Source organism: Silene latifolia, chromosome 6, assembly GCF_048544455.1.
Source record: "Silene latifolia isolate original U9 population chromosome 6, ASM4854445v1, whole genome shotgun sequence".
NCBI lineage: Eukaryota > Viridiplantae > Streptophyta > Magnoliopsida > Caryophyllales > Caryophyllaceae > Silene > Silene latifolia.
In genome coordinates, this window is record NC_133531.1 from 20699787 (window position 1) to 20721211 (window position 21425).

At 36.6% G+C, this 21425-nt stretch overlaps 1 protein-coding gene across 1 annotated transcript; it reads left to right on the top strand.

Annotated features, from left to right (window-relative positions):
• The first annotated feature begins 11692 nt into the window (after positions 1–11692).
• On the top strand, positions 11693–19342 carry LOC141586493 (1,4-alpha-glucan-branching enzyme 1, chloroplastic/amyloplastic-like). The gene is made up of 15 exons (XM_074407744.1): positions 11693–11803; positions 12088–12180; positions 13285–13401; positions 13585–13795; positions 14097–14166; positions 14260–14529; positions 15033–15939; positions 16267–16383; positions 16504–16566; positions 16851–16958; positions 17342–17443; positions 17620–17687; positions 17849–17930; positions 18271–18387; positions 18882–19342. Exons 2-15 carry the CDS (start codon positions 12100–12102, stop codon positions 19107–19109), a joined length of 2541 nt encoding a protein of 846 aa, XP_074263845.1. The 5' UTR covers positions 11693–11803; positions 12088–12099; the 3' UTR covers positions 19110–19342.
• Positions 19343–21425: the final 2083 nt, after the last annotated feature.

A 21425-nucleotide genomic window follows, 5' to 3' on the forward strand; every position in this document is an offset into this window, starting at 1 on the left:
ACTTATAGTCCTCTTGTATAGATAGTGGAGGAGTTTTGAATATGGTATAGGGGATATATCTTTGTAAGAAAACTCTTGTACTCCTATTTTTGGAATATAATGAGTAATACCCTTCTTGCCAAAAAAAAAAAAAAAAAAAAAAAAATAATAATAATAATAAAGCAAACCTTTCACATTCCATTTCTACTTACACCATATTTATGTCTATATTAAACTTCATAATACTGATAAAAATCTATAACTCTATAATCTAAATAAAAAATCGATAATGTATAAATCTAATTAAAAGGCAAGTCAAACTATCTACCATAATATATATGTCATATTTAATTACATACGATGATATCTTAAACCACTCTTGTATAAAGTAGATTTTGTAAAAAAAAAAAAAATATAATTATTAGTAATCAAGTCAACCTTATACATTTCATTTCTACTCCTTATTTATGTTTATATTAAATTTCATAATAATGAAAAAAATGATGCTCAAAACTAAAAAGTCATGAACCTTAATTCATATTTATATTTATATTAAATTTGATAATAATGAAAAAAATAATGCTCAAAAGTCATAAACGCATCCTCAATTGTTTGTATATTTTTGTTTGAAGGGAAAATTTATAAACCAAAATTTTTCTCATCCCTATTGTTAGTAGAACTAAACGTGTCAATAATCTATTTCTTTTTTAGTGCAAGTTCCATTGGTATGAAGTTTTGATCACATTTTTCAACTTCATCGTATGTATTTGTTTTGTTCTCATTTAGCGTCTACCAAGATTTATGGTGTTGATCTATTCAAAAGTTAACATACTCAGATCTCTAAGACTTCATTCCTATTTCCTCTTTCTTTCTCTATTTAACAGGAAGTTTGAGTTAATAACGATAATGTTGTATAAAACAAATTCCATTGTTTTGTTGGTTAATTCGCACTAATTACTGAGTTACTTTTTTATAAAGATGATTCATTGTAAAAAGAAGACTATATGGAGAAGTAAAATATTAGGATTTTTTAGTTTTTTTTTCAACTATATTTTATTTGTTGATTGTTTTCATCATTTTAGCTTTGAAAAAATAGCACTCTTTAATTTATCGACTTTGATCTTTATGTTAACATGTCAATGCCCGTATTTTTAATACACGATCTATCATGAATTATTCATGAGGTAATCTTAGTATGTGATTTGTATTTTATAAAGTCTCAATCACTAGAAACACTAAAAATATCACACTAAAAACAAAATATCCCGTGAAATTCACGGGCCACAAAACTAGTTATGAATTGTAACCTTAATTAGTTAGAAAGTATAAAACCGATTGAAAGATAATATATGATTCCATATAATCACAAAAAAAATGCCGAATTTAACTCCAAAAATATCGCCCTACTCTGATATACCGGAAATCATTTTGATAGATAGATTATAGGAAAAGGATTATATTTGTTATCGTATTTTTAATTATGGATTGTAACCTTAATTAGTTAGAAAGTATAAAACTCGTTGAAGGATAATATATGATTCCGTATAATCATAAACAAATGGGAACGTCCCGATTTATACAGCCAAAAATTCTCCTTATTCGCAATAGATATAATATTAATGGATAATCAGTTTGTCATTTGTGCTTATTTACAAAATTAATGTCGTACACGATAACGAAAAATAATGAATTGTTGTCATTCTATTATTTTCCAATCTTACGTACGTTATATTGATGGACCTGACACTTTTTTCTTCTTGAAATTAAAGTCCAACGTCATCCAAGCTACCGTAAGGAAAGCACTGATTAGAAAGTTCCAGAAATTCTTCGCCATGTGTCATTAATTGAAACCAGTCAGCCTAATTCTTCGCCACGTATTATTAGCCTTATAGTTTGCACTGATAACAACTGTAATTCTAAAAATTAAAAATAAAAACGAATTAATTGGGTAGAATATTTGTTCAGTTACGATATTAGGATCATTTTAGAATATTTTTTTACAGAATATCATCTAATAGAATTCCATTTTTACACATCAGCATTGCCACATTATAATGTCCATAGTAAGAAGATTCTCGAAACAGTAATACTACAAGGCTTCAAAATATAATTCACTGGTATAAATAGAAATACCTAAACTCACGGCCGATTTTATTTTCTAAAAAAATGTCATTTTACTCCGTATGATATTAACCCCATTATTATGGCATTACCTATCCTAATTTAACTTGACTCCATTAGAAGATATTGCCGTATTTGATAGAGTAAAAGATTCTTTTTCTTAGACTGTTATACTAATTTTCTTGATTGGCAATAATTTGGCAAATAAATTTCAAATAAAATTTAAATGCTAGGCATTAAATCATTGAATATTCATTCCATCATAAACCGTATTAGGAAAGTTTTAGCCCATTATAACCGCGTATGTTAAGTTTTGTTGTCTTCGAGTCGTATGTTGCTATGCACATTTTCATTTATTTTTTTTTGATGACGAGGGGTTGAGTCCCCCCGGGCCCATGCATTCCCGCACCACCACATGGACCATGAGATTTTATCCATGAGATTTTGCATTCATTTTCCCAACCTATGATTTATATTTCTTTTTTAGTTTCTTTCTCGCCCACAACACCTCTTTTTGCTAAATATTTATTGGTTTTGATGGTTATGACAAAGAGTATATCTTTGATTACTTATACTGTTCTTTTTAACCTTTTGTTCTGCAGATCGTATATGGAGATTGCAATTGGAGGGAGAATGCATAGAGTAAGATCGTAGAAGGTATGGTGCAATTAATTTTCAACATTCATGGTATGATATATAATGGTATTTGGAAAGGAGTAGTATCATACATACTTTCGTACTATAAATCTTTGTAGTTTTTAGAAAATATGGGAATATTTAGTCTTCCTTAAAACGAATTAAGACACCTAGCTACTTTTGTTTTATTCTTAACTATTTGACCAGTCTTAAATTTAAGATGGATACACCCGTATTAAATAAGAATATGTAAAACTGTACGTCTTAAATAATTTTTTTGTGTAACCATGAGATCTATTCTGTAGGAATACCATCGTACCATCCTTTCATCTTGGCGACACACAGTATACAGTGTACAATTACTTCTGAAGATTATTTTTTTTTTTTTGATAAGGTAAAAAAATTAGATTAATCGGAAATTAGCTTATATCATCCTTTCAGATGATGAGAACAGTAAAAGAAAATCTTGTTTTAATACTTCTCAACATTATGAATTATTTTTGTAAGGTCTTGATAATTATTATTTTATTTCTTTTACAAGATTTGAAATAAGCTTAACAAAACTGAAATAGAAAAAGTATTTTAATACCTAATCTTCGCGTCTTATTTGTTCAATGAACAGATGTGGAGGTATTTTTAATACTGTTGTAATAGGTTATGACATACATGGGGTAATTGAAAGTTAAATATTGCATGACACGACCTAACTGTAGATTAGAAATTACGTATCCCAACCAAACCTAAAATGTACGACCCCAGATTAACCCATTTTCACGAGTAACCTGCTCGAAGATTTTTAACCCATAAATTAACCCATTTTCACTATTGATGCCAACTTCCCGATTATTATTTTTATATCAAAAAAGACGTTGAGTGCAACATATATGGTAGACTAACAATTAAGTTGGCCTAGCATAAACAATATTATTAATACAAGTGTTGATTCATTTAACTATTTAAGAAATCCTCTTTTTAAGTTGTCTAACTCTTCACATTTTATCAAATTTGTTATTATTATTTAAACACACTATAAAAAATATTGGGAATACAACTAATGCGATAACATGAAATTGGTCGATGAATAAAATTAAGCATGTATATTGTTAATAAAAAAATATCAAATCTGTAACATGGATTTGACATGCCGAGATAAACGGGTCTTTATGATTTGAGACAAATAAAAGCTAATTAGTCAAGCAGCCAGATGAATTTTGATGTATTGGAAAACAATATATAGTTTGTTAAATACAGTTAAGAAAGTTTTTTCGAGAGTAATGGGAGAAGGGTTTTAAACTTTTAAACACTGTACCTCCGTAATCAATGGTAGCTCAAGAATGGGTATTACATCGTATCCATATAATATTGAACTCAAGCATTAAACTTCAATAATTCCATTAACGTTGATAAGTGGAGGGAGGGGCGAGGGGGAGCGGAACACCATATCGATCCTATTAGAATATGTAAATATTCCATATAGTTTTGATATTATCCTTGTAATATTTAGTTTGTTATTAGCTAACCTATTTAGGAGATTGACTCTCCATAATTAGTGGTCAACCCATGATTCTAGACTCAATCAATGGGATTAGTTTCCTTAAGATATGTTTGTATCATTGTATATATTACGCAGGAATATCAATGAGAAAACCATCTGATTAAACACTTTTATGGTATCAGAGTTCTTCTGATCCTCTTCCGCTGCCTCTTCTTCTACATACTCTGCTTTCCTTTCTTCCTTCTCTTCAACACCATGACAAACGACACAACAAAATCATCTTCCCCATCCTTTCACCCTGCCTATTCCGTATCCAACATCAAGAATTTTGTTCCAATCATCCTCGAGAATGAGAACGTTCATTACGCTTCATGGCCCGAGCTATTCCTAAACACGGCTCGCGCTTTTGACGTTTTGGACCATATTGCTCCTCCTGCCAATGTAGTCCTCAACAAGGACGCCCAATGGGACCGCTTGGATGCCATTCTAAAGCAATGGATCTATAACACAATTTCTCTCGATCTTTTACACACCATACTCGAACCCGGGGCCTCGGCACAAAAGGCATGGAACCGTCTCAAGGATATTTTTAATGATAACCAGAATTCTCGCGCTGTCATGTTGGAGCAGCAGATTACAAATATCCATATGGATAATTATCCCAATGTTTCGTCGTATTGTCAAGCATTGAAAATGATAGCCGATCAATTGGCTAATGTTGGGGCGCCCGTCTCTGAGACACGATTAGTCCTTCAATTGGTCACTCACTTGTCTGATGGTTATGATGGTGTTGCTACCATCATTCAATAGAGTGACCCTCTTCCCCCTTTTACAAAGCAAGATCTATGCTCACTCTGGAAGAAACTCGTCGTGCCAAGACAACGGAGTCTGCTCTTGTCGCCTCTTCACCAGACACCACAACCGACACCAATCACTCGTCCTCCAACAATGGCGGCTCTCATTCTCGCTCAAAGAATAACTATAATAATTCTAAGGGCAAAGGTAAGAATCGCTATACTAATCGAGGGAAGGGTAATAATGGTGGTTCTCAAAACAATTATAGCAATGGGAATGGTGGTGGTTCTCGGACTTCGCAGACTACTTCGGCCCCCACTGGTTGGACGTGGGTCCCACTCTCCCCGTGGCAGAATCAAGCACAGCAGGGGTGGGCTGTTTCGCCTTGCGCTTATCCCACGACTGGATGGACACCTGGTCCGTCGGCCTCACGCTCACAGGGGATACTAGGACCACGGCCACAGCACGCCTTTTTTACTCTGCCGAATGCTACTGGAATGCAATCAGGAGCACTCGTTCCTACTGACATCGCGACCGTGATGCAGAATTTGTCGCTTCAACAGCCGGATGAAAACTTGTATATGGATACTGGGGCGTCTTCGCACATGATGTCCAACAACGGTACCCTCTCTTCTTATTCTTCTTTGAGTAATATGCGTCATATAGTAGTCGAAAATGGTCATTTAATTCCAATAGTAGGTCGTGGTACTATGACTCTGCCTTCCCCACATAATTCCCTCGTCTTAAAAAATGTCTTACATGTCCCTAATATAATTAAAAACCTTGGCTCGGTAAGACAATTCACCACCGATAATAGTGTCTCTGTTGAATTTGATCCGTTTGGCTTTACTGTGAAGGATCTCAAGACGGGGACGCCGATTATGAGAAGCCATAGCACGGGTGAACTATATCCTCTCCTGCCATCCACTCAACCCGACCCACCAATACCTCAAGCTTTCGTGACTGTCCCGTCCACGGTCTGGCATGCTCGCCTTGGACATCTCGGCTCCAATATTTTTAATTCCCTTTGCAAGAATAAGACTATTTCATGTAGCCCTCTTAAACTTACTGTTTGTCGTTTGTGTCAGCTAGGGAAGCATGTGAAGCTTCCGTTTTATCCGTCTTTATCACGTACTATTTCTCCATTTGATATTTTACATTCCGATTTATGGACATCTCCGATTCCAAGTAATTTAGGCCATCGATATTATATTTTATTTCTTGATTATTACACTAATTTTCTATGGACCTATCCTATTACAAATAAACGAATGTATATGCTATTTTTCAAACCTTCTACAACATGATAAAGACCCAATTTAATTGCTCCATTAAAACTCTTCAATGTGATAATGGTCGCGAATACGACAACTCCTTCTTTCACAAATTCTTTGCTAGTAATGGTATGTTATTCCGATTTTCTTGCCCACATACATCACCACAAAATGGTAAGGCCGAGCGAAAAATTCGTACCATCAACAATATCATGCGTACCCTTCTTATTCACGCTCACATGCCTCCCAATATGTGGCCCCATGCCCTCGATATGGCAACTTACATCCACAACATCCTACCTAGCAAAGCCAACCTCTTCGACTTACCTACAACTAGTCTCTATGCCCGAATTCCGGCCTACACACACCTCCGCACCTTCGGCTGTCTATGCTTTCCCCATATCCCTCCATCCACCATTCACAAGCTAGCTCCCCGTGCTACACCGTGCGTCTTCCTCAGCTACCCGTCTAATCATCGAGGTTATAAGTGTATGGATTTGGCCACTCGGAAAATTTTCATAGCAAGACACGTTACGTTTGATGAGTCTACCTTCCCATTTTCCGAAACATTTTCTCCCACCAATTCCACTTACGAGTTTTTATCTAACGACCCGACTCCGTATATGGCTGCCCATATCCAGAGTCCTTCACCCCATAGTGTCGAACCTGCAGCTCCGGACACACCACACTCACCCCCACACACCCGTGTCGACCCCTATCCCTCCTACTCCCCCGGAAGTCCACACGCCCACTATGTCCACTGCCCCCTCACCGTCCCCCACACCTCCCTCAACCACGGCTTCTCCTCCCAATACCCAACCCACCTTGTCTCCACAAATGACAACCCGTGCTCAGCATGGTATCTTCAAACCAACTCACCGAATGAATTTAAGCGCCACTACTAGTTTGTCTCCCGTGCCAAAAAATCCTATTGACGCTCTTAATGACCCTAATTGGAAAAATGCCATGAAAGATGAATTTGATGCGCTCATTAAGAATAAGACTTGGATTCTTGTGCCTCGACCCCCCGATGTCAATATTACTCGTTGTATTTGGCTATTTAAGCATAAATTCAAAGCTAATGGTGATTTGGAGCGATACAAAGCTCGGTTGGTTGTCAATGGCAGGTCTCAACAGGTTGGTGTCGATTGTGAAGAGACATTTAGTCCCGTGGCCAAGCCCACTACTATTCGGACGGTCCACAGCCTTGCCGTCTCAAAGAAATGGTCCATTCGGCAACTTGATGTGAAGAATGCATTTCTTCATGGTAATTTGGCTGAAACGGTATATATGTATCAGCCACCGGGTTTTCGGGAGAACACTCACCCCGACCATGTCTGCCTCCTCAAGAAATCTCTCTATGGCCTTAAGCAAGCACCGCGCGCGTGGTACCATCGATTTGCTACATTTGTCTCGACCATTGGTTTTCAAAATAGCAAGTCTGACACTTCTCTTTTTATTTATCGCGACGGTGACAATACGGCTTATTTGTTGTTATATGTTGACGACATTATTTTGGTCACATCTACTAATTCTTTAAGAGTGCAGATAATGACCCATCTCAGCTCCGAGTTAGCTATGACCGGTCTCGGCCCATTAAATTATTTTCTCGGAGTTGCTGCTATCCGCCATTCTAAGGGACTGTTTTTGCACCAACAAAAATATGCCGAGGAAATTGTATCTCGCGCTAAGATGCAATCTTGCAAGCCTGCTCAAACTCCAGTCGACACAAAGTCGAAATTGAATGGTTCTGCCGGTGCCTCTGTTTCGGATCCCACCCTTTATCGTAGTCTCGCCGGAACCCTTCAATACCTTACCTTCACTCGGCCCGACATATCATATGCCATGCAACAAATTTGCTTATTTATGCACGATCCCCGTGATGCTCACTTTGGTGCCCTCAAACGTATCATTCGCTATGTGAAGGGAACGTCACACTATGGCCTACACATCACCGAATCCTCTGCCTCCAAGCTCACTGTATCCATCGATGCTGATTGGGGAGGCTGTCCCTACACCCGCCGGTCTACATCCGGCTATTGTGTCTATCTTGGTGATAACCTCATCTCTTGGTCTTCGAAAAGACAACCGACACTTTCTAAATCTAGTGCAGAAGCCGAGTACAGAGGTGTGGCCAATGCCGTCACCGAATCATGTTGGGTGCGTAACTTGTTGCTCGAACTACACTGTCCTATTCGTAAAGTAACACTGGTTTATTGCGACAATGTATCTGCCATTTATCTTTCGGAAAATCCAGTCAATCATCAGCGTACGAAACATATTGAACTGGATATACACTTTGTACGGGAAAAGGTCGCTCTTGGTCAAGTTCAAGTCCGACATGTTCCGTCACGGTACCAATTCGCAGATGTGTTCACTAAAGGGCTTCCTAAAGTTTTGTTCGACGATTTTCGCGCCAATCTCAGCATTCGACCACCTCCCGCTTCGACTGAGGGGGTGTATTAGAATATGTAAATATTCCATATAGTTTTGATATTATCCTTGTAATATTTAGTTTGTTATTAGCTAACCTATTTAGGAGATTGACTCTCCATAATTAGTGGTCAACCCATGATTCTAGGCTCAATCAATGGGATTAGTTTCCTTAAGATATGTTTGTATCATTGTATATATTACGTAGGAATATCAATGAGAAAACCATCTGATTAAACACTTTTAGATCCAAATAGCAAAACTAATATATAAAACACAACTCCTCGAATAAGATGGAATATGCCCATCCCAAGGACCTGATATAGGTGGGGGAAGAGGAACACCATATCGAGTCGAAGAACAACACTACATAAACCACCAAGGTCGAAAAAGTTGGGTTATGCGCATCACAAGGACCGTCGAAAACATAACATATAGGGTCGGGAGGGGTCGGGTATTAATAAATGAGTGATTTTTATATAATGCGATTGTCTTACAACATGAGATCGTCTAAAACATTAATTACAATTGGTTCATATAGGTGTGAGGCAATCAATGTAACATTTAGCCAAACTCATTTATAAAATAAGATATTCATTTGAGAAGACAAATATAATAACACTAAGTCTGATCTCCCTTAGAACAGTAAATCTCCTTAAAACTCGCATAATTTAACAAAATGAAAAGAAAAAAAATCACAAACTACGATAATAAAATTAGAAGATATAAAAGATACTCTTCCCGCCCAATCATTTGTTTACCTTTGATTTAAATATTTATATTCTTAATATAAAAGGTAAATAAATAATCAAAACGGAAAGAGTAAATATTTAAAATATACTTTGATTAACACTCTATATTGCCACCCGTGTAGTGCACGGGTCAAAAACTAGTAATATATGATTATGATAATATATGGTAATAATATTTTAATATATAGTTTTTCACCTGGTTATGACACGTGACATTCAATACGAAGTATACATCAAGATTTCCTACTATAAAAGAACATTTGGCGTCGCTTATGGTAAAAGAGTAACATTGATGCAAGATACCAATAACATTATTAAGTATAAATTAATAATTTAACATAGATAACATCTTTCCTATTATCTTATCCTATCTAATATTTTCTAAAATCTGAAGGATAAATATAAAACTGTAAAAAGGAAGAAGCGAAAACGCAACTGAATAAAACAATCAATGGCAATTTGAAAATGAACAATATGATAAACAAAAAAATGACATAATTCTAATTTTTTTTCCTTAAATAAATTTACATAAATGAAGATAACAAATTTGTTCACCAAATATTGCCTATAAAGTGTAGATTAGACAGAATCTCAACAAATCACGATTTAATTCCAAATTTAATTTAATAATGATAATTTCTCCTATGATCATGTTAATTCCTCCAATAAGCTCTCCCTATTATGGAAATAATGATGATTTGAATAGAATATATAATTTGATAAAGAATTCTGCATATTTAATTATTGTTATATTTTTGTTATGCTAATTATTTGATATTATTTTGTGAGATTGTTGCCTTGTATAGTTCTAATATTTTTGTAACAATAAAAATCTTAGTCGGATTAGTCGGATGAGCGAGATTTAAAGGGCATGATGTTTGGTATTTAAATTATTTTATATCAGTTAGGTAAATTGGCCGAGATTGATGGGTGATATCTTTTTCAAATTGACTAAAATATGGAGTACGTGGAAGATGTTTGCTCTTTTTATATCTTAATTTTACACAAGTCATACAATTGTTATTTGAGGCAAGCATCACCCACATAAAGAAATGTGTGTGATTTGATTAGCTTAATATGATGAAATAGTTTAACAAATTAAAAAATATAAATTGATTTCATAAATTTCTCTAAAAATATAAAATGTCTCCATAATATCTTCTAAAATCACGTCAAATTGTTTCCAAAATTGGACCGTGATTCATGCAACCAAAAATACACCGAATCATTCATTTCATATTTAAAATGATCTGCGACTATCTCTTAGACTTTTTCGCATGCACCTTTTTTTTTTGTCAAATATTTTGTAAACTGTATTTGGGCATTTAAGTATGTGGATGACATGTGGCAAGAATTTGGGGTGTGACATGTGGGGATTAAAGGAATAGCCGAATTGTTGTTTTAATATAATATATGATATGATATGATATGATGATATGATATGATTAGAGCTGGCAAGTCTGACCCGACCCGAGTGACCCGACCCGACCCGACCCGAAAGTATTGTGACCCGAAACCGACCCGACCCGACCCGACGATGACCCGTAACCCGACACGACCCGATTATCAGTGACTCGAACCCGACCCAGACCCGACCCGATATTGACCCGACCCGAAATCGAATTCGATTAAATTGATGACCCGACAATTATTAAGCTTAATTTTGATCAAAATGAAAGTGATTTTGTGTTTAGATTGATATGTTTGACTTAGTAATGGATTAATTAAACCAAATAATAGGTTAAAACTAAATTTAATGGTAAAAAATTATAGTAATGCGATTAAGTTACCGGACCCGATAATGACCCGACCCGACCCGATACATCACTTGACCCGAAATGACCCGACCCGATAACGAAATGACCCGACCCGACTCGACCCGAGAGGGTATGCTGACCCGATATGACCTGAACCCGATATGACCCGACCCGACACGACCCGACCCAAACCCGACCCGAGTGACCCGATTGCCACCTCTAGATATGATGAGGAGTTCATCGATATGTAATATTTTCGCTCTCAGTAACTCATTTATTTGTGAAACAACAAAAAAACCCGACCCGACACGACCTATTAACCCAGTCTGGTAATTTAATGGGGAGGCAAGTATTCAGTATTCACAGAAATACAGTACAGAGTACAGAGTCAAAGAGTGAGAGTGAGGGACTGACGGTTATCCTACGTTCAATAAAAATGACGGTGGTCACGAGCTTCTTGGTCACATCAATCCATCGTACAAAACTACAAACTTGTCCGATTTTGCTTTTTCAGGAGAAAACCCATTATGCTACCTGATTCATCTTTTCCACTGTTCTACTGTAATCCCATTTATTTCTACCAATTTTCATAAATTCATGCATATATAATCAATCAATCAATGTTGTCACACTTTATTACTGTCACACTTACTATACTAAGTAACATGAACCCAGATTTCAACTCATCAACTCACAATTCACTGTCTTTTTTAGTGATTTCCTGAGTCACATGCTCATACTTTTCAATTTGAAATAAATAAATTTGGGTTTTTTGCATTGCAATCAATGTCACATGAAATTTATGAATAATTGAAGTGATTGTTTTTTTTTTGTTTGGTGAAAAGTAGGGGAAGAACATGGGAGTAAGTGGTTGTGTTGGTGTTTCAGCAGTAATTCCAGTTGCTGCCCAACTTAATTCATCTACTGATCTCAATAGGGTACTTCTTTAATCATCTAAATTTTGTTTATTTTTGAGTGATTTTTGTTGTTATTGATTATCTGATTTGGTATATGTTTGCCTGAATTCAGAAAAGTTGTAAATTTTGCTGTGTGATTAAATAAACTTTCATATTGGGTTGTTCGGAAACGGCCTCTTTATTCTGCTAGTACAAGCTTACAAGGGTAAGGCTCTATACATCTGACCCCCTTAGTACCCTGCAATTTGCGAGAACCCTTGAGTCACTGGGGTAATGGTGGTTATTGAATAAATTTTCATGGAAAATGTGAATAGATTTGATTTAGAGGGTAAATATGACAGCTAACCTACCTCCCCCTCCCTTCTTCAAAGTGAGCTGGGATGTTTTATGCACATGACATATCAGTGCAAATTATGTAAATAAACTGATGTAAATTGAATAAGATGTACTCCGAAGAGAACTGTAATACGGGATGCTAGTTTGAGACCGTCTGGAGACTCTGGACTCTGGAGTTTGGAATGCGAGTAGTTGATATTTGTGCTTTCTTGTGACCTAATGTTTAAGATTATGTAGAAGAGAACGTTTATGTAGGAGAGAACTAGAAGATGAGACGCGAGTTTGAAACCTGTTTGGAGTTGGAAAGGTTGATCTTTGTCCCTTTTATGAACTTCAGTGCATAAGGTTGTTCTGCCTTATTTGCCATTAATCATTAAAGGCTTTTTTTATACAAGTATTTATAGATTAAGCTTGATGGTAGTGGTTTACTGGTTCTTATTAAAGATTGATTTGTGGTAGTTGAAGGTGTTATGGTTTTCTAAGTGATGCATTGACAGGTAAGCGGGGTATTAGTTTCTACTTCGATGATGGTTATAGTTGACCGAAGTGTTGCTAAAAATTCGAGTGCTACTTATACATTTTGGATATAAAATGAATCTTTATACTGATCTGACGATCTGATCTATAGGAAATTCAAGTGATCTAAAATTTTGCTTTCCAAGGGGTAAATTTCAAGAGTCACCATTGTTTGGAAATTCCTGTTATTTGATATTCACATCCAATGGTGTCATCTAATGCATCTAGTTCACTTGTGATTGTGCCACTTACCCCCATCAGCTATTTTGACAGGGTGAAGGAAGCTACCGTTCAGCTTCAAACCTACCATTGCCGCTGCCCTATAGTGCACAGAAGTTTCCTGGGAATCATTCCTCTAATTCAACGTCAAAATTCCCATTATCTTGGAGGGTATGTGCTTCGTCCAGAAATTCACGCAGGAGCATTTTTTTAAAGAAGTAGACCTTTGTTAACGTGCAACTCATACGCTCAGTTTCTCATTAATACTGTTAGTGTTAAGGTTTCCCACCTATTGCTTCAATATAGCAGTATTGTATTTATTCCTTGTATTGCCTGGCATTGTGGTCTGTATAGGTGAAACAGCGTTCTTTTATCACGGCCGTTGCTGCTGATAGTGCCCAAATAATGGAAGAAACTGAAGTGGAATCTGAGAATTTGGCAATCTTCGGTGTCGATCCTGCCTTAAAACCCTACAAAGATCATTTTAAATATAGGATGAAGAGATATGTAGATCAAGCCAAACTCATTGAGAATTATGAAGGTGGTCTTGAAGAATTTGCTCAAGGTGAAGCGAAACTACTCCAAGAAAGTTCTTTGAATTCATGATATTTAAAGTCTGTAATGGTGACATTGATTACCTCAGTGTCTCAATGTGTCCCGTGCGTAAACATAGAGAATTTTTCCCAATGAAGCATTAGGGGCATTGCATCGTTGAATGCACCGACACTCACGATACAAGAAGCATATACAGGGAGCCGTAATCCCTTAGCTGCAATTCGCATGTCACTCTAAAGTCTATAACATAGTAAATAAACCACTCAGCTCAATTTCAAGTTTTTCTTAGAGCTGTTTGCCTTTTCTTTTAGGATATTTAAAGTTTGGATTCAATAAAGAAGATGGGAGCATTGTGTATCAGGAATGGGCTCCGGCTGCTCTGTAAGTTTGTTGTTAGTTCAGTAAGCATCTTGATTCATGTCATTTCTAATGTTTGTCGAGCACTGACTGCAATAAATTTTCCTTTTGAGTTAGGGAAGCACAACTTATTGGTGACTTCAATGGCTGGGATGGTTCTAATCATAGGATGGAAAAGAATCAGTTTGGTGTTTGGAGTATTAGGATCCCAGACTCTGGTGGAAGACCAGCTATTCCTCACAACTCACGAGTGAAGTTTCGGTTTAAACATAGAAATGGTGATTGGGTTGATCGCATTCCTGCGTGGATTAAGTACGCTACAGTGGATCCTTCAAGATTTGCAGCACCTTATGATGGTGTCTACTGGGACCCACCAGTGCAAGAAAGGTAGCCGTTCATTCAATCACTTTCCTGGGAGACAGTCTCGCACTCTCGCATTAATATACTCCCTCCTTCCCGGTCATTTGTTTACCTTTCGTTTTGGCACAAAGATCAAGGAGAGAGGAGGGACCATTTGTAGATATTGTGATTGAATGACAAATGGACAATAGTTTATTTGGATGATCAAATTACTGTTAAAAAACATCCCAATATAGAAAGGTAAACAAATGAATGAGACACCCAAATATGGAATAGGCAAGCAATTGACCGTGACGGTTGGAGTAATATGAAATGAAACTAGCTCATTGAACTTAAAATTATGCTTCGCATAATTTCATTCATCGACTTTAGAGTGACCCGTATACACATTAACCCGCTAAAAAATGAAATCAAAGAATGATTACTTCATTATTCGAATCTGTTTCATGATAATCTTTAAATGAGACTGTCTCATATGAAAATTGATCAAATGGTGAGTGACTTTTGACTCTTGTTCATGATCAATGCAGCCATAAATTTCAGTATCCACGTCCTCCGAAACCTAAAGCTCCTCGGATATATGAGGCACATGTTGGAATGAGCAGCTCAGAACCCCGCATAAATTCATATAGGGAATTTGCAGATAATGTCTTGCCTCGTATTAAGGCCAACAACTATAACACAGTGCAATTGATGGCTGTGATGGAACATTCCTACTATGCTTCATTTGGGTATCATGTCACAAACTTTTTTGCAGTCAGTAGTCGATCTGGAACCCCGGATGACCTTAAGTATCTGATCGACAAGGCCCATAGCTTAGGTTTACGGGTATTAATGGATGTTATTCACAGCCATGCAAGCAACAACGTCACTGATGGCCTGAATGGTTTTGATGTTGGGCAAAGCTCACAGGAGTCTTACTTTCACTCGGGCAGTCGTGGATACCACAAGTTATGGGATAGTAGGTTGTTCAATTATGGAAACTGGGAAGTCCTGAGGTTCCTGCTGTCTAACTTAAGATGGTGGCTTGAAGAATTTAGGTTTGATGGCTTTCGATTTGATGGAGTTACTTCCATGCTATATCACCATCATGGGATTAACATGGGTTTTTCTGGGAACTACAATGAGTATTTCAGTGAAGCAACTGATGTTGATGCTGTGGTTTACATGATGTTGGCTAATCACTTGATTTATAACATTTATCCTGAAGCTACAGTAATTGCTGAAGATGTTTCTGGTATGCCTGGATTATGTCGTCCTGTCTCTGAAGGTGGGATCGGGTTTGAGTATCGCTTGGCAATGGCTATTCCTGACAAATGGATTGATTATGTGAAGAATAAGAAGGATGAAGAATGGTCGATGAATGAAATTATGCTAAGCTTGACAAATAGGAGATATACTGAGAAGTGTGTAGCTTATGCTGAGAGTCATGATCAGGTAGTCCAAGTTTGTTCCTTTTTGCGAGACAAGGTCTTTCTGTTTTGAACTTATAGTATTTGATCTTTGCTCAATGGAGAACAGTATTTCTGTTGACCAGAAAGCTTCTACTCTTTACTTTGTCTACGTGTGGTGTGTCTGACCCTCTTGACATTCGAACACGGTGCACCACTTTATATTCCAAAAACCTGATTTCTCTTTTAGCATTAAACGGGTGTACAAAAGAGAACACGATATTGTTTCATCAATGATCAAAGATTTTGAATGTTTCATATTTCTTCCGTGTATATGTCCGATAATTTCATGTGATCCAACGTCATATTTCAGGCAATTGTTGGGGATAAAACGATGGCATTTTTCTTAATGGACCAAGAAATGTATACCGGAATGTCTTGCCTGACAGAACCATCTCCTGCAATTGAGAGAGGGATTGCCCTTCATAAGGTGAATAAAAAATTTCCGTATTTCTAAAGTAACTAGTTAAACCAGCTAATAAGTGAAGCTGTGTACTGCAACTCTGAAATTGTTATATGATCCTTATCATTTTGACATTCATTCCCGCAGATGATTCATTTTATTACAATGGCCTTAGGAGGTGAAGGCTACCTTAACTTCATGGGTAACGAGGTAAGCATTTACGGCTGAAATATCTTCAACAAATGGTTTTTTTAAGAGCCTAAGTAGTAAGTAGTTCATTTTTTTAATATCTGTAAAATATTGCGGGAGGTAAAAAGTTGGATTACTGCTAAATGCACAGAAAATGCCAAAACATATTTCTCATCAAAATGCTTCTACAAAATTTCAACTGGAAGAGGAAACCATATGGTATAAGCATGTGCCTGTTTGAACAATTCAGGGCCTTAGTAGCCTGCTGATTTATTTTCTTTTTTGTTTGTTGAATTGGTGGTAAGTTTGGGCACCCTGAATGGATTGACTTCCCAAGAGACGGCAATAGTTGGAGTTATGAAAAGTGCAGACGTCAATGGAATCTGGTTGATACAGATCATCTTAGATACAAGGTACAAAAATACTCCGTAGATTGTTCTCAACATAATTCTTTAAACCTACAATCTAGAAGTCCAGTTTATGGGGGTATGACTATGTCGCATGCCATGTGTCAAAAACTTCATCTAAGGCGAACTATGTTTTTTTAACACAAAGTATACATGTCTCGTACTTCCCCGTTTATGAGTAGCACAAGCACACATTCAGGCTCTACATTTGCAGTTAAGTTTGAGTAGCATAGTCTAGGGTTGACCAGGTCCTCCGTCCTCAGAATGTGCTCTAGAGGGCTCACGCTGGCAAACTGCCATCTTATATGCCTTTTATTTGGCTTGGCTTCAAATATTTTTTATTATAAAAATGTAATAACAAGATGCATGGTGTCCTTTTCTCTGCGCAGTTTATGAATGCATTTGACTGTGCCATGAATTTGCTGGACGATAAATTTTCATACCTCTCTTCAACCAAACAGATTGTCAGCAGTGCTAATGAAGAAGACAAGGTATTACTACCTACTTAAAATTGTTGTTAAAGCTTAACATTCCATATTACTGTAGATATGCGGTTTTTGTGCTTTCTGTGTAATTCATGGCAGTAATTGTATCTTTGTTATAATCACCAAAGTGGAATGGGGTTTTTTCTTGGCAATGATTTACATAAATTGTGATATTTTAACAGGTTATTGTCTTTGAGAGAGGCGATTTGGTATTTGTTTTCAATTTCCATCCAGAGAAAACATACGAGGGGTATGCACAAAACTTATTTCAATGGCATCACAGCTTAGACCTTAGGGCTTACTTTTTTTTTTTTTTTTTTTTTTTTTTCATTTACACTGAAATCTTACATGATTGCATCAAGGAGCTTTTGATCAGTTCGTCGATATTTTTCTCGCTGTTCTGTTTCACAGGTACAAAGTGGGGTGTGACCTGCCTGGAAAGTATCGTGTTGCACTTGATAGCGACGCTTTTGAGTTTGGCGGAAGAGGAAGGGTAAGGACTAAGGACCCCATGAGTTATATAACCTACCTATCTTACAAAATCTGCTCTTCCGGGCTTGCCCTCAACCATACACAGATAGAGAACCAAAGAATATATAATTTTTTTTTTACATTAGATCTATCAATATGATTCAATTCTCAGTTTCTCACTCGCATTCTTATCCCAAGATGACTGAACCCATGTTGACTGGGATAAACCAACCCCATTTTGATCCAATCATTTGAGAGGTCTAATCATACTTCATAGCCAAAAAATAATGAATATATGAATCTTATGATCTTGGAAAATATTAACTTACTAATCAGGCATACTTGATGGATCTTTTTGGTAGGTGGGACATGATGTTGATCATTTCACAAATCCTGAAGGAGTACCAGGAATTGCAGAGACAAATTTCAATAACCGTCCCAATTCATTTAAAGTACTATCACCACCTCGTACATGTGTGGTATGTCTACTCTCTTCTATTTCGCTCTTACTGCCTTGGGTCCAAAGGACATAGTTTCATTTTGCTTCGTTTGATATATTTCTTGATCTGAGAAACTTATTTACTCGTATACCAGAGTAATACACAGCTTTATAGCTTCTGCATTTCTGTGAATTTCCCATAGATCCCGATTCATGACGTGTTTCTCAGTTTTCATTTTACATCGAATTGTAGCTCAATTCTCTTAATACATTTTGGTGCTTGGGAATTTTACTGTGTTGTCGACATAAAAATTCCTTGTCGTGTTTTTCTTGCCATCTTTCTTTTCTTTCAACTTCTTTACCGACAGGCGACAGTTGACAGTTTCAAAACTGATTCATTGTAGCGGACATCAAATCATTAGTGGGTAAATCCATTTTAGGCTCTGCTGCTGATGATGTTAGAATAGCAATATAATACGACGATTAGTATTCGTCGACTCCAAATCGTTTCCAGCCTGAGGCTTGTTTTTGCAGGCATATTACAGGGTTGAAGACTATCCAGAAGAGGCTGCAAAGTCATCTATAGGTGCTGATGTTCAAGTAACAATGGCAGATCAAAGCATAAGTGATAGTGAACAAGCTCTTACTGACGGAAACCCGGAATCAAGCTTAGGAGAGGTCATGGGCACAGAACTTAATCCCTTCCGTGCCTTCAATTTAGATGTTAGTATACCGTTTCCATCATTCGTGCACTTTCCTTAAGATCCAAGTCTCCCAAGTTACCGCTCTATGTTAGCAATAAGGCTGTATAAATCTCATGTAAATTAATGGAATTGAGTCAAATGGTTACCAATGTTTGTGTAAGCCGCAAGAGTAAGTTGAATACACACTTCTGCTCAATTGCTCATAGCCACATATAGTTAACATAAGTAACCTAGTGTGCCGCGTCATGTCGTGGCCAAGTAATTACTCCAATTTAGCCTTATTTCTTTATATTTTGAGTGTGCCAATTGCCAAGTGTGTCGTGCCATGCCTGGTTTAGGTATGATCTTTTTTCTCAAACTTCATCCGAGGCACGACAGATTGCGTGTCGTGTCGTGTCGTGTTGGGCTGTACGAATCATGTGTCCTGCTATAATGGGCTATGCACCGAGCTAGAGTGTGCAAGTCCAACGGCTCGCGTGCCTACTTCCATCTCTACTGACATTCATCCATTTCATGCTTTCATGTTTGGGCAGTTGGAACAATAATTTAAGATCAAAACCTTTCTATAGACGCGTATTAAATGTTTTATGTACTCAGTATGTTTTTGACATTTGACCTACCATACCCTTTTTTTTTTTAAAAAAAGTAACTTTAAATTATGTTAAAAAAAATGCTTACATATATTATAAGCCCGTGCAACCTTGTATAGTTGTACAGGGATTAAGTTATAAGTGGTTTCTACAACAATCGTTATACTGGAAGTCGGAAGTGGGTATGATGCAAAATTTATCCTTGCCCTATCCAGCAGTAGCAGACTGGCAGAATCAGGAATGCAGGGGTGAAAATTTTCAACGGAAGTGAACGAATAATGGTATTAGGAGAATTAATACAATATTCACTTATACCCGCTCCATTGATATCCCTAATCATAAACACAAAAACTCCGGAGAGACGGTCTCTCAATAGCGCTATTGAGAGACCTCTCACATGATGGGGTGAGAGACCCACGAAATTTATTTTTTCTCTATTATATCTCCAACTAAATTAGTGGGAGATAATATCTGATGAGACCTACTGAATCATAAATTACTTTAAAAATACACACTTCTATTTTATCATTTCACCCCTAGACCTCTTACTTACCATCATTATCATCATTATATATATAAAAGAATCTTGTAAAATTGCTGATGTGGCGCAACCAGATTTCAGAAAACTACTCTAGAAGCCCTCTCCTTCACTCTCACAATCTCAGTCTTTCTCAGCCAATCACATTGCCATGTCAGCCGTGTCAATTCAGCAATTTTTATTCACAATCTCACTAATTACAATGCACATTTTCCATTAAAAAACGAGTAATTGCAATGCACTTAAAAAACCGTGTGAAAAAAAAACGACTAATCACAATTCACATATTAAACCGTGTGAAATTATTGCATTTTCAACCCAATTTTCCATAAAAAAAACCACTAATCACAATTCACATTAAACCGTGTGAAATTATTGCATTTTCAACCCAATTATCCATAAAAAAACGGCTGATTCAAATTCACCATTCAGATTTCTCACAATAACTTCACACGGCTGTACCCAATTAAAAAACCCTTACTCTACCCTATTAAAAAACCGTAAAAAATTTATGTGAATCAATTTCGCCGACCACCATTATGTAAACAATAAATTTCTGTGAATCAATTTCGCCGACCATCATTATGTGTATTAAATAACTCTAGAATACCCATTTCAATTCGTATTGTGGTCTAATTGCGACCATATGTTCAATTGTAAATATGCGTAGTTTCAACTGACACGCATATGTTCAATTGTAAATATGCGTGTCAGTTGAAACAAAATGTGTTTTAGACAACGAACATGGCAGTTGGTATTGTTGAGCGAGACTTCTTTGAACTCATCTATGTCATTTAAATATTTATCTAGTCTTCCTATTTTGCCCTTTATGAAGTGATTTGATTAAATCTTCAAAATGTCAAAAACATCATCGAATTTACAAAAATGCCATCGGTGGTACCGAGATTGGGCGCCACCGGGTGGTGCTATCTTATTTTCATTTGGATTTGGTGGTATAAAATTTTTCTACAAGATCGTCTTATGGTTAGACGGATTTAATAATAAGTTTTATTTTGGCGATTGACATTAAGATGCGATGATTATTGACAAGAATCGATTATTATTAAACAAAATGACTCTCGACTAGTGTACTAAAGAAAACATGACTCTCGTTTACAAACATGACAATCGATCGATTATTATTAAATCCTAGATTAATCAATCAATCAGAAATCACTATCAAGAAGCTCCAGGAGCATTGCCATGCCAGCCGTGTCAATTCAGCAATTTTTATTCACAATCTCAG

Bases quoted from the DNA above. Each gene is read 5' to 3' on its own strand.
- LOC141586493 (XM_074407744.1), top strand. From the start codon at position 12,100: ATGGGAGTAAGTGGTTGTGTTGGTGTTTCAGCAGTAATTCCAGTTGCT. The intron at 16,567-16,850 runs GTAAGCATTTAC...ATTGGTGGTAAG, and splicing joins TTAACTTCATGGGTAACGAG to TTTGGGCACCCTGAATGGAT. The intron at 17,931-18,270 runs GTAAGGACTAAG...TCTTTTTGGTAG, and splicing joins AGTTTGGCGGAAGAGGAAGG to GTGGGACATGATGTTGATCA.